This window comes from Natrix helvetica (assembly GCF_964273705.1).
Source record: "Natrix helvetica genome assembly, chromosome: 5".
Classification (NCBI taxonomy): domain Eukaryota; kingdom Metazoa; phylum Chordata; class Lepidosauria; order Squamata; family Natricidae; genus Natrix; species Natrix helvetica.
In genome coordinates this window covers 37,343,133-37,355,949 of record NC_138551.1, presented here as the reverse complement: position 1 = coordinate 37,355,949, position 12,817 = coordinate 37,343,133, and the positions used below count along the sequence as shown (strand labels likewise).

The following is a 12,817-nucleotide window of genomic DNA, read 5'->3' as shown; positions in this document are numbered from 1 at the left end:
CAATCACATAATTCTAGATGTAGCAGACAAAAATAAAAACAAAACAAAAACAGCAAAGAGCAGCCTTATTACAAGAAAATATTTTTTTATATAAATAAATGCATTGATGTATAAAAATATAATTTAAGGCCTACTGCCTCATCCAAGTACTTTAAACCTAAGAGGGAATGGGGAACTTTCAGCAGATCTTCACAAGATGATCAAATTGAATGGAATGAGTTTATTTATGCTTTATTACACTGATGCCATGGCTTAAAGAACTCTAAAAGTAATAACTAGGACTCTGAATTAAGTTTGGAAGTTGCCACTAATGATAAAATGGGAAACCAGTGGTTGTTGATTCAAAATCCATCTATTCTATAATGGCATCACCTTGGTTCTGGATGGTGCTTCCTATTATAGATCAAACTTGAAATTTGGGATGTGCCTGGAAGATCAGAAGTTCTGTCAGAAAGAATAGTTAGAAGCCGAACCCAGGAAAATGGCAGTTATGGTTAATGTATGAGTTGCAGCCTTTTAAAAATGAGAAGCACTGACAACAATTACTGAAGTTTTCATCACCTCAGTGACTCAATTATTTACTAGAAAGATTATGATGTGTGCAGGGTATGCAGATGTTACAGCTCTATTTGAGAGATTTAGCTCTGCAAAAAGTGGTAATTTTACTGATTCTCCAAACACCCACTCATCATTTACTGTGCTGTACAATAAAGTTTGCATTGGAAGGGAAAGAGCAACACCTATATTCCTTATGACTGACAGATTCTGAAAGAAATAAGTTGTTGGTCCCATCAGCCCCTAAAGTCTACAAGCCCAAGTGCAGTTTCTGCCACCCACCCATTTGATCTACAGCTAATCTTTAACCATTCATTATAGAAAAGAGAAGGCTAGACTAACATTCTTATCTATGGGTATAATCAGGTCAGCTTCCTTCCCTGCTCCTTGAATCGTGACTCAGTAGAGCAATGCAAGGACTTAGAAACAGGGTATATTTATTTGTACCACACTGCATGGCATTTTAATTAGTAACTCTGTAGATTTAAAATCTCTGAATGGACACACAGGGACAGTTGTGTAGCATAGCTTTTGTGTTCTGCCGCTTGGAAAAAAAACCCATTTGAGGACACCAGCAGGAGTTTAATAGAAGCTTTGATAAAAGTTCTCTGAATCCTTTTATTGTTACTCAACTGCAGACTGGACCCTGGTGTCTTTCAGGCTATGCTCAGGAGATAACAATTAATTTCACTCAGTCGGGGGAGTTGGCTGGAAAAGATGGTGGCCTCTACGAATATGTGGATATAGAGGGGAAAAAACAAGGTATAATTGCTGTTAAGAAACTAAGAATATGTCTCTATAGATTAAATATACTGTACGTAGGTTCTTTTTAGAAAATATTTTGTGGCTTTCTGAACAAGAAACATTTCATAGATGAGAAATGTAAATGGTTAATGTACCGTAATGTACTACAATGTTTCAAGCTGCTTGAAAAGAAAAGATTAAGTAACAGAATAACATACTTGTCAATGGTTGTCTTGATAAAATTATCAGAAAGACTTAAGATAGATTTTTTAAAAATGGTTTTGAACAATGCAATATTGTGTTTCAAATAGAGCGATGTACAAATGATGAACATGTTATTGCTAAAATGTATACAATTTTGTTGAAATAGAAGAAGAACAAGTGAAAGAATGTATGGCAAAATGGACTAAAACTTTGGCTACAATATACAAATGAATCAGTAAGAAAATTTGTGGTTGAAAGGACTGAAGTTTACATTATGTTCTTGTACCTTAAAGAGAAATTTTATAAACATATTGGTATTTGTCATCAGTGAAATTGTCTACAAAGACTTTAAGGGACTCTTTATCATGTATCTGCAAGTAGTACTTGACTTATGACATAATTAGGTCTGGAATTTCTATCATTAAGTCACAGAAGGCCTAAGTCAAGTCAGACCCAATTTTAAAACAATTTTGTGGTGGCCATGAAGTGAATTACTTTTGTCATTAACTGAATCACATCATGCTTAAGTGAATCCGTTTTTTCCAATGGGCATTTTTACTGGAAATCAGCTAAATAGGTTGCAAACCATGAAAACCTGAATGCAGGATGTGGCAACCAGTCCTAAATGCACCTAAAATTTGATCAGTTGACCATGGAGGTAGTGGAACAATTGTAACTATGAGTGCAGGTCATAGGTCACTCTTCCCAAGGCTGTTGTAACTCTAAACCATCACTAAATGAACCGCCGTATGCCTATCTACAGTATATGGGTCAGTAAAAATTTGGATAAAAATGAAAATGCTAATTTAAAAAGACCTTAAAGACTAACATACAATTAAACCAGGGATTTTTCTTTTGGAATTAATAAACAGATAGGTAATAACTTTGTTTTTATATCACAGTTTATATCACAAAAGTTTATATCACAAACATTTACTCAAAAGTAAAAATGTTCAACTCTACCCACACTAGAAGAATGGTTGTGAAAATGTTGAAACTTGCAGACATGGCTAAATAGACTTCCTTGATTTAACAAAGTCATTATCTCCAGTTGCATCTGACTTGAAACTCCTTATAGATTTTTTCATGAAACATTTGCATTTATGAGTAGTGATTTCGATGATTATAAAAAAAATGGATAAAATAAAAAGTGAGCTTTTTAGTAATCATAGAGTAATAGAAAATTTTGTAATCATACTTATATATCTGCAATAGAAATTGGAAGCTTTTTTTCCTATTTCTTTTCTGTTTTCTTATTATGTATTAGTTGGAGTTAGTTTTTATATTCTTGTTTAAACTTAATAAAACCTACATAAAAACAAAATGTTTGACCGTGTGTACCCCTCATGGAATTATAATGGACAAGAAGAGAGAGAGAGGAGTTCAAAACATACAATGGACTGAGTCAAACAATTACAGAGAAGGATGTTATGGATTTCTTAAAAAGTTTTAAAATATTTGGTCTTTAACCATCTGGCCTTTTTTCAATAATGAATAGATACAACACCTGTTTGTAAAATAATATTAGCAATAATTGAACTTCCATTTCCCACAGAAAACTGTCAAGACTATATTATAGCAGGACAAAATCTGTATTTAAATATTGTAATAATCTCTTTCTACTGCAAAGTAGTTTCACTTGCCCAAAGTTGTTCATTGACCTCTAAAGTTGTTGATTTACTGAAGGTGGTAAAAAGCTTTTCTCTGCTTGCTGATTTATATTTTAATCTCCTTCTGAATACAAATTCATGGAAATGGGTGGTACAAGTGCTTTGCCAAGAAGCAGGCAGTTGTTTATATTATTTTTCTCAGTAAAATTCTAATCGCTTTAAAATAATAAATTTAACCCCTCCCAATAATAGATTTCCCGGTTTTTGTTTTGTTTTGTGTTGGATGCATGTATGTACATTCCGAGTAGCACGTCCATTGCACATGAATAAAGCTGGATGCCAAAGGGAAGGAAAAGAGCACATATTTCCTGCCACATTACACATTTTCAAGGACATAATTAAATGACCATGGAAAGAATTTTCAGTTATCAGCACTATTTATCTTTCAGAGATTTTTACCCAAGCCCATCAATAGACAAATTTTAGTTAACCATTTGGTTCAGTAGCATTTAAGAAATTCAAGGCTATGGCTATTCTATTCTCTGAACCTTTTACAATTTTTATCTTCCCAATATTAATCATTTTTATTTGCTTTTTAAAATGCTGCATAGATAATTATAGATCCTAAAGACATGAAAGAAAAGTTAAACTGTAAAATAAACTATAGTTGAATAGTTGCTGTGTGTTTGTTATGCAGAACTTGTAATACTGGAGGCTATAGTAGGTTTCAAGTCACAGATATAACTTCAATTTTAACCACATTATATATTCAGGGGGGGAAATCTATACTGAATTAGTTGTCATACAGGTCAATAAGGACCGTGTCAGATGTTAGCACTCCTGGTCATCTATGAACAAGTGACTATTCAGGAACTATGGCTAAAAAACCAGAGCCTAACCCTGTGGATTTACTGGAAAACAACAGCAACCACAGATAAGACAAAGCATACTGTAAATCACACCATTATGGCCTATTATTATAAAATAGAACCAACAAAGTAGGGATACTTCCAATAAATATTGTAATTATTCACTAAAATATTTGTAAAAATATCATGTACCAGTAATAAAAAATTTTATGGTACACACAGTACAGTTTGCATTTGGAATTTCCAAATGCAAACTGATAAAATTCTTGGTCATAATACATCAGATTAAACTGTGGATAAAAAAAGGAGAGTGTGCATAATTGTTGTGGCAATACCAGAAGATGATGGAATAGAATATAAAGTATTGGAGATCATAAATATCAAAATCTGAAAATCAAAACTGAAAGATGATTACAAAAAACAGCTATGCAATCTAATGGCGTGCAATACTAAAACATCCGGGATAGCACTTAGAAAATCTGCACATTGACAAAATTTCTATCTGTCAGTTACAAAAGGCCACACTGCTTTCATCAGCACATATACTACAATGATACATTGCAAAATACAATGTCCTTGGAAAGAAGTCAATATGTATGAATACCAATACCAACTAAAAAATTGGTAGCTGTGGTTTCAAATTGTTGTCTATGTAATAATAATAATACCCCAAGCCTTTGACCCTAAAAGGAATCCCTGAATTTTCTTCCAAGTTAACCTCATCTTCCAGCAATAGAAGGAAGAAGAGAATTAACACTTCCTCAAATTTCACCACCATCTGCTATAGAAAATACTATACTCTCATTTAATGGATCTCGTTGGTAAGCAGAACAATGTCTTTATTACAATAAGATTTCATATCATCAGTCCTTTGGGGGTGTCTGGCTTTAAATATTTCTCTGACTTTTCAAAACTTCATCTCTCCCATCCCCATAATTTTAATCAGCCAGATTGAAGAGGCTAAACAACCTGGAATTTCCAAGAGACAGTCATGAACTGAAAGAATTCTAACATCCCAGGAATTTATAACATTGTTCACTCTAATTTCTTCACTTTCCAAATCAAGTAAGAATGACACAAGGAGAAAGGATTATTGTATTAAAGACACAGCTTGGATTCACACATTACATTAAGTCATAATGTGTTGTTTGGTTTTGGCATGGTATCAGTGAACCCATTCACTGTAGTTTGTGAAAAAAATACTTATGGATTAGTGCAACATGTGACCTCATCCTTTCTGGTTTATTCTCTAACAATGGTTTAAAAATCATGTCACTGCATGCATATCATGTATGTGAATGAAGTATGCAATGCACTGCATAAATAAAGCAAAGTCAGATTTCCTGGATTTTTATTTTGTTTCAAAGTATCATATTTAAAAATTTCCATTGATACATCTTTTTTGCTTTTTTGTTCTTGGAACAAGACACCATCCAGTTACAGTACATTCTTATCAAGCAAGACAAAAGCAACTGGCAGATGGAAGCTCACAAGTACAGGAAATAGAATTCCCAAAGGACTTAGCTTTAGTCTTTACAGTTAAGTCCCACCAAAAATAAGAATGACCTTGGCTTTTCCAACATTGAGAAATCTACATAATATTCATTAGTCGACTTAATTTCCTGTTGCTGAATTCCCAACACATGCTAAATCAAACATTCACTCAAGAAAGCCAAGAGAAACAAGCATGCACTGGGTCTCCTAATGAATAAATAAAACATCAGGTTATTGACATTTAAACATTATATCTTACTTTAAAAAAAAAACATATCTACTTCATTTAGATAATAAATGGATAAAACATAGAAATCATTGACGGAAACAGGTTGGGAAGAAAGAAATTATACACTAATTTAAATAAGCAGATATTTCATTAAAAAGGCTCAGGTAGCAGTTACGTATTCTCAATTATTTTTCACAACATAGAAAACTATATTTTATTTTTAGCACAAAAATTGTATGTGATTTAACAGCTACTTATTTAAATTGTTCACCTGCATTTCACTGACAGAACGAGAGAGGAATATATATGTAGATATGTGTTTATGAAACAGTTAGAAATAAAGAAGATGGTTAATAGAAAGGTAAACATCCTTAGCATACTGTAGTTGGCTTGAAAGATTTTTCTTTAGTACTTGAATTCAAATTAAAGGCTATCTGATGCCTTTGATGCTAGTGCAATTTCCATCATTGCCACTGAAAGTAGCACAGTCTCATGGCACAACTCATCTCGTCATAGATCTTCATTTGATTTATATACTGTACAGCTCATATAAGAATTGCAAAACACATACAACCTTTTGTTCATTTCTGGGTGAGATGAGCGGGGTGATGCAATGCAAATGATATTCTCATATATATATATTTATTCCAGTAATGCAACTTAAAAGGTAAAACTAATATATGAGATAAACTCATTACATACAAAGCAATAGTTCAAGCCATGATTTGTCATAACTGTGATGATTATGGCTTACAGCTCATGAAAACCCCAAATCAACAATCTCAGAAAATTAGAATATTGTGAAAAGGTGCAATATTCTAGGCTCAAAGCGTCCCACTCTAATCAGCTAATTAAGCCATAACACCTGCAAAAGGTTCCTGACCCTTTAAATAGTCTCTCAGTCTGGTTCAGTAGGAATCACAATCATGGGAAAGACTGCTGACCTGACAGTTGTGCAGAAAACCATCATTGACACCCTCCATAAGGAGGAAAAGCCTCAAAAGGTAATTGCAAAAGAAGTTGGATGTTCCCAAAGTGCTGTATCAAGGCACATTAATAGAAAGTTATGTGGAAGGGAAAAGTGTGGAAGAAAAAGGTGCACAAGCAGCAGGGATGACCGCAGCATGGATAGGATTGTCAGGAAAAGGCCATTCAAAAGTGTTGGGGACTTTCACAAGGAGTGGACTGAGGCTGGAGTCAGTGAATCAAGAGCCACCACAAACAGATGGAGCCTGAACATGGGCTTCAAATGTCGTATTCCTCTTGTCAAGCCACTCCTGAACAACAAACAACGTCAGAAGCGTCTTATCTGGACTAAAGAAAAACAGACCTGGTCTGTTGCTCAGTGCTGCAAAGTTCTCTTTTCTGATGAGAGCAACTTTTGCATCTCATTTGCAAACCAAGGACCCAGAGCATGGAGGAAGAATGGAGAGGCACACACTGCAAGATGCTTTAAGTCCAGTGTGAAGTTTCCAAAGTCTGTGTTGCTTTAGGGAGCCATGTCATCTGCTGGTGTTGGTCCACTGTGCTTCATTAAGTCCAGGGTCAACACAGCCGTCTACCAGGAGATTTTGTAGCACTTCATTCTTCTTTCTGCAGACGAGCTTTATGGGGATGCTGACTTCATTTTCCAGCAGGACCTGGCACCTGCCCACACTGCCAAAAGCACCAAAACCTGGTTCAATGACCGTGGGATTACTGTGCTTTATTGGCCAGCAAACTTGCCTAACCTGAACCCCATAGAGAATCTATGGGGCATTGCCAACAGAAAGATGAGAGACATGAGACCGAACAATGCAGAAGAGCTGAAGGCTGCTATTGAAGCATCCTGGTCTTCCATAACCCCTCAGCAATGCCACGGGCTGATAACTTCCATGCCATTGAGGTAATTGTTGCAAAAGGGGCCCAAACCAAGTAATGAATACTTATGCATGCTTATACTTTTCAGAAATCCGATATTGTTCTATGTACAATCCTTGTTTTATTGATTGCATGTAATATTCTAATTTTCTGAGATTGTGGATTTGGGGTTTTCATGAGCTGTAAGCCATAATCATCACAATTATGACAAATCATGGCTTGAACTGTCTTGCTTTGCATGTAATGAGTCTATCTCATATATTAGCTTCACCTTTTAAGTTGCATTACTGAAATAAATGAACTTTTGCACGATATTCTAATTTTTCACCTTTCTATAGTTTGATGCTACTGAAGTAAAATCAAATAAATATGTAGCTGGTAGAAATATGTGTTCATTTTATACTTCTGCAGCATTATAGATCATATCTGGCATGACAGAAAATTGAGGCAAATGTTAAAATGCATGTTTACAGAATAAGAATGATATTTTTATGCAGGTATATACTGGGAGGTAGTTAAGAAAACTATAAGAAAATAATCGACAAATCTCAACTTTTCTAAAATAAAGATTTGCAACAGGTAGGCTGACAACTAGACACATTGAGAAAAAAAAAGTGGGGTGAGAGGAATCATCCAGAATTGAATATCTTCATTCAAAAGAGCTTTCCTTGACTAAAGCTGCAATTTTAAAATATCTTTCGCTAAGAGCTGTGAGGTAAAAGTCTATTTATTTATTTATAGACTTTCCCTCTTAATCAATATTTCTGTGATTCCCCATTGAAACCAATCTTTTAATGTAATACATATGGGATTGTTTGACATTCTTGCATTGTGTTTTACAATGTCTTACCAAAAAACTTTTAAAAGTTTATCACTATCATAGGTAGAACAAAAAATTGTACATTTAACCAACCCACTGAAGTTAAAGAACTGAAAGAAATTTAAAAATATTTAGATTAGAAAATCTAAGCAGAACTAATAAATCATAAGCATACAATCTTGCTACTCAAAGTATGTAGTAGAAGCAATTCCATTCAACATGTCATATATCACTGATTCCATTTGTTTGACTTTTAGATGGTAAGTTTACTGTTAGAAAATTGCAATTGAAATACTAGTATAATCAACTTCAACTATTTTCCACAATTATCCACTATGTAAACATCAGTTCCTACAGAATATCACAGATATTTTTAATAAAAACTTATCAAGCTGAATTAACAGCAAGCTACCATTTTAAATATCAAACTTCAAGCAAAGATACAATCTTATTGAGATAGAATTTATAAATGTAGAAACACAAATCATAAAAATAGCAACATATTCATATGTTCACTTTAAGCACAAAATGGTATTTATTTATTGCTATTTAAGCCTGCACTTCTTGAAACTAAAAAAAAATAAATGCAAATGTTTTATTTTGAAACACACATACAGACTCACACATACTGTGTAAATAGGAATATTTCTGTCAGGTCAAGATCACGTAAGGCAATATGCCTCTGAGGCCAGAAGGGAGGAAACCTAAGGGTTCATTATAGAAGGAATCTCTTGAAGCATACTTTTTGCCCTTCCCAATTAAAGAGCAATGTGTAAGGCCAAGTATAGTGTTTAAACTTCCATCAAGTTGATAAATAAAATAGAAAATATTCATGATTAACAATCTATATCTTTGTAACTATAGTACTATATTTTCATTTACAATGGAAACAAACCCTGTGACAAATATATGCACAATAGTTAATAACTGAAAAAATGCATTTTTTTCATATAAGCCCACTACCTGTTACTTTTAATCAGAATATAACAACAAGTTATTTTTCTAAAATGAATCAAATTGGAATGCTTTGGCAGCAAAATATGCCTTTAAAATAGCTACATCTTTTTGGGCAGTTGGCAATGAAAACACCAAGAGATGTCAAAAACTATAGAAAACGAATCAAAAACAAGCAAAATCTCCAGGGAAAATGTAGGGAGAAGGACTTTTCTAATCCATTGCGGTAAAATTCCAAATTTTCATTTTTCTATCAGATGGTAGAAAAAAAATATGAAACCAACTTGTGGCAGAAACCAATTTTAGCAGTAACATGTTTTGCAACCGCAGCCTATCATTCTATATTTCCAACCCTAAAAATATAAATACAAATATTATTATCAAAGTATCAGATTGCTCCCACTTAGAGGCATATACACTATGCAATTGCCTAGGAAATACTAATATGGTTGGGGTTTGCTTTATTAAAACTAATTAATATTAAAAATTGTATAATTACAATGTTGGTCCAAATAAAAGGTCAGATCTTTTATCTTTAATTACTGACAAATTTTCATTTGTGTTGGATTGCCACCTTCTGATTTAGAAGCCAATTTGATTTTTGAAATGTTGCATATGGTTGATGAAAGAAAATTATATAAATATTTACACTGACAGTAATATTTATATTATTTATATTAGCATATATATTTATATTTTGGTCAAAATAATACATTTTAGAAAAATGATAATAATTCATTTAATTTCAGTGATAGTTTTAAGGGGACATAATGTTTAGAAGTCAAGACTTGAGTAAAACTAATTGATCTGTATACTTTACTCCTTGGAAGTTATCTTCCATATAAAAAGAAGCAAATTTATGGCTGAAGAGTTCAGCCTAAGAAAGAATAGGATGCATTTCAGTAAAAGGAAATGTTTCCTATGTCATATGATTCCTCATATTGTCATAGATTAGCATACACAGTCAAGTACATACTGCCAAAGAAAAACAATGACTGTGAATGTATTTTACAATTTAGCATTGTGTTAAAATATATCATAGAAAGTATTTCCCTTCTCTTTGTTATAGTCTGTTGAAAAGATTGCTAGGTGATAGTTGAAAAAAATCAGAAACTGTTCTGACTGGGAGATGCAGACAATTTGCACTGAGGGAACATTTCAGTCATTAGGTGATTAGGTGAATCTTCTAGGGTAAGAATTTCAAGACAAAATCCAACATATGCTGTTAACATTTCAAATGTGCCCTCTTCCCTCCAAAATTGTTACTACTTCCAATGACTCCCACAGGTGCGTTTTCAAGAGGGAACTGGACTTTCTATGTTTTTCCTTAAAGATATTTTGCATCTCTTGGATGAAAAGCAAAATGACTTCAAAAACCAAAGTCCAGTTGCTTCTTGAAAAAATCCCTGTTGGGGCAACCATGACTGAGAATCTGCAGAGACAGGTCCAATGAGTGGAAAATTGAAAACAGAATAAAACATTTACCTGCTTGGTTAGTGGTCACAGTGACAGACACAGCTTGGTCTTGGCTTGGATTTTGCTTGGATACTCCATTCACTGCCCAGATTTCAAAAGTGTAATTCGTATGTGCCAAAAGGTCTGTAATGGAAACCCTCGTGGACTTCAAACCATTCTGTTGAGGGCTAAAGTGAACACCACTCCCACAGGACCGGCAGCGGTTCAGATCACTAGCTCCACATCTCTTACACACCACATTGTAAGAGACATCTTCACGGCCACCTTTGTTCTGGGGGGAACTCCATTCCAAATTCACTGATGTCTCATTGATATTGGAAATCAAGTTTTCAGGAGCAGATGGAGGGCCTGAAAAAGAAAAGCATCCTTTTTAAAATTACCTAAATAAAGTTTAAAAATTAAAAAAAATTAAAAAATAGGAAGCTTCTTTAGAGAAATGTCTACCCAAGATTATGTAACTTCATTGGACTCAATAGCTGCAATTGGGACTTTGAACATTGTGCCATGTGCTCATCTCCACAAAAGAGATACACTCAGGATAAATACTATTTCAGTTCATTATAATACTTTACAATTTTCAAGTAAATTGTTACTTGTCTCTATGTTTTCATAATTCTGCTTTCTCTCATATTAAAAATTACAATTGAGGGACTTTCAAAGAACCCAGCAGAATGTGTACACCCTGGAAGCCTCATGATATACTTCTCTGACCTGCACTAAAGCTTCAAACACAACGCATTGCAAAAAGTAATTCTAGCAGTTTGCTTCCTTGTGTTTCAGTCAGAAGCTACCTTAAAATAAAAACTGCTCCTGTACATCCATACTTCCAAATGTATTTTCATTTGTAAATATCTGGCGGACAGAAAAATGTATAAGCAAATGTCCAACATACCATGTGCTATGCAGTACCAAAAGAAAAAGAAAAAAGTCCACCTGCTACATTATCAGTCATTCATTTGAGTGATTTGGGGTATAAGAATGAGATGTCGTACAATTTTCTGCTACCCACCAACCCTAAGAATAGATTATCACTGCCTACATGTATATATTGTACTTCTTAGTCTGGAAGAAAACAGAACACAACAGCCAATTTCTGAATGTGTGTGTTGTTGAACCAAGGCCCAAAGCAAAATCATAATATCCTTAATATGAGGAGCAAATGTCTGAATGAAATCTTTTTCTGTTCTTTTATCATGGCCCTTGTTTTTATTACCTTCCTAATCTTGGCTTTTACTAGTAACTGAACATCAAAAGTAAAAAAAAAGTACTTATTACTCAAATGTCCTATCCACACATGTTTATTCCCCTTCCTAACTAGCATCTCTTTATTAATTCATTAGGATTTTGTTTTGGGTTTTTGTTGTTGTTTGTGGGAGGGTTGGGGGCTGTAGGAGAATCAGGAGCATCAGGAGACTTAATATATCACAGGTAATGTCTATATGACTTCAAAGAGTGTAATATTATAGGTACTGTATATCTAAGCTTGCATTTTCTACAAACCACAGACATGCATAACTAGGTTCTAATTTAATATACTAAAGCACTAGAGCAGGGGTGTCCAAACTTGGGAACTTTAAGACTTTTGGACTTCAACTCCCAGATTTCCCCAGCCAGCTATGGCTGGCTGGGGAATTCTGGGAGTTGAAGTCCACAAGTCTTAAAGTTCCCAAGTTTGGACACCCCTGCTCTAGATAGATAAAGCTGGCCTTTGGAAAGATGTAGAAGGATATCTGTACCCGAGATACACACATATGAATGAGAAAAGATGTTGTCAATGGAAAAAATGGGAGCAGTCTGTGTGGGAATATGTGTGCGGGTATATAACTAAATGGAGAGCCTAAAGAAAAATATTGTAGAAGTGAGAAAGATATACAAACATAGATGAGATAGCAATAGTTTGGTTTGTGAAAAAACATTTTATTGTGCATCTATGTGCGCATTAATGAAAGAAGATTGTTCTTCCTATAATTGGAAATTATGTAAATTGTCTTCAACTTTCAAT

The 12,817-nt window shown here is 34.0% G+C and overlaps 1 protein-coding gene across 2 annotated transcripts in view; it reads right to left on the bottom strand.

Moving 5' to 3' along the window:
- Window positions 1–12,817, bottom strand: part of EPHA4 (EPH receptor A4) — a 163,874-nt gene that overhangs the window by 66,208 nt on the left and 84,849 nt on the right. For both annotated transcript variants that reach the window (XM_081956369.1, XM_081956370.1), the window contains exon 5: window positions 10,825–11,163. In XM_081956369.1, coding sequence (XP_081812495.1) covers window positions 10,825–11,163 — 339 coding nt within the window. The remainder of the gene's footprint in view (window positions 1–10,824; window positions 11,164–12,817) is intronic.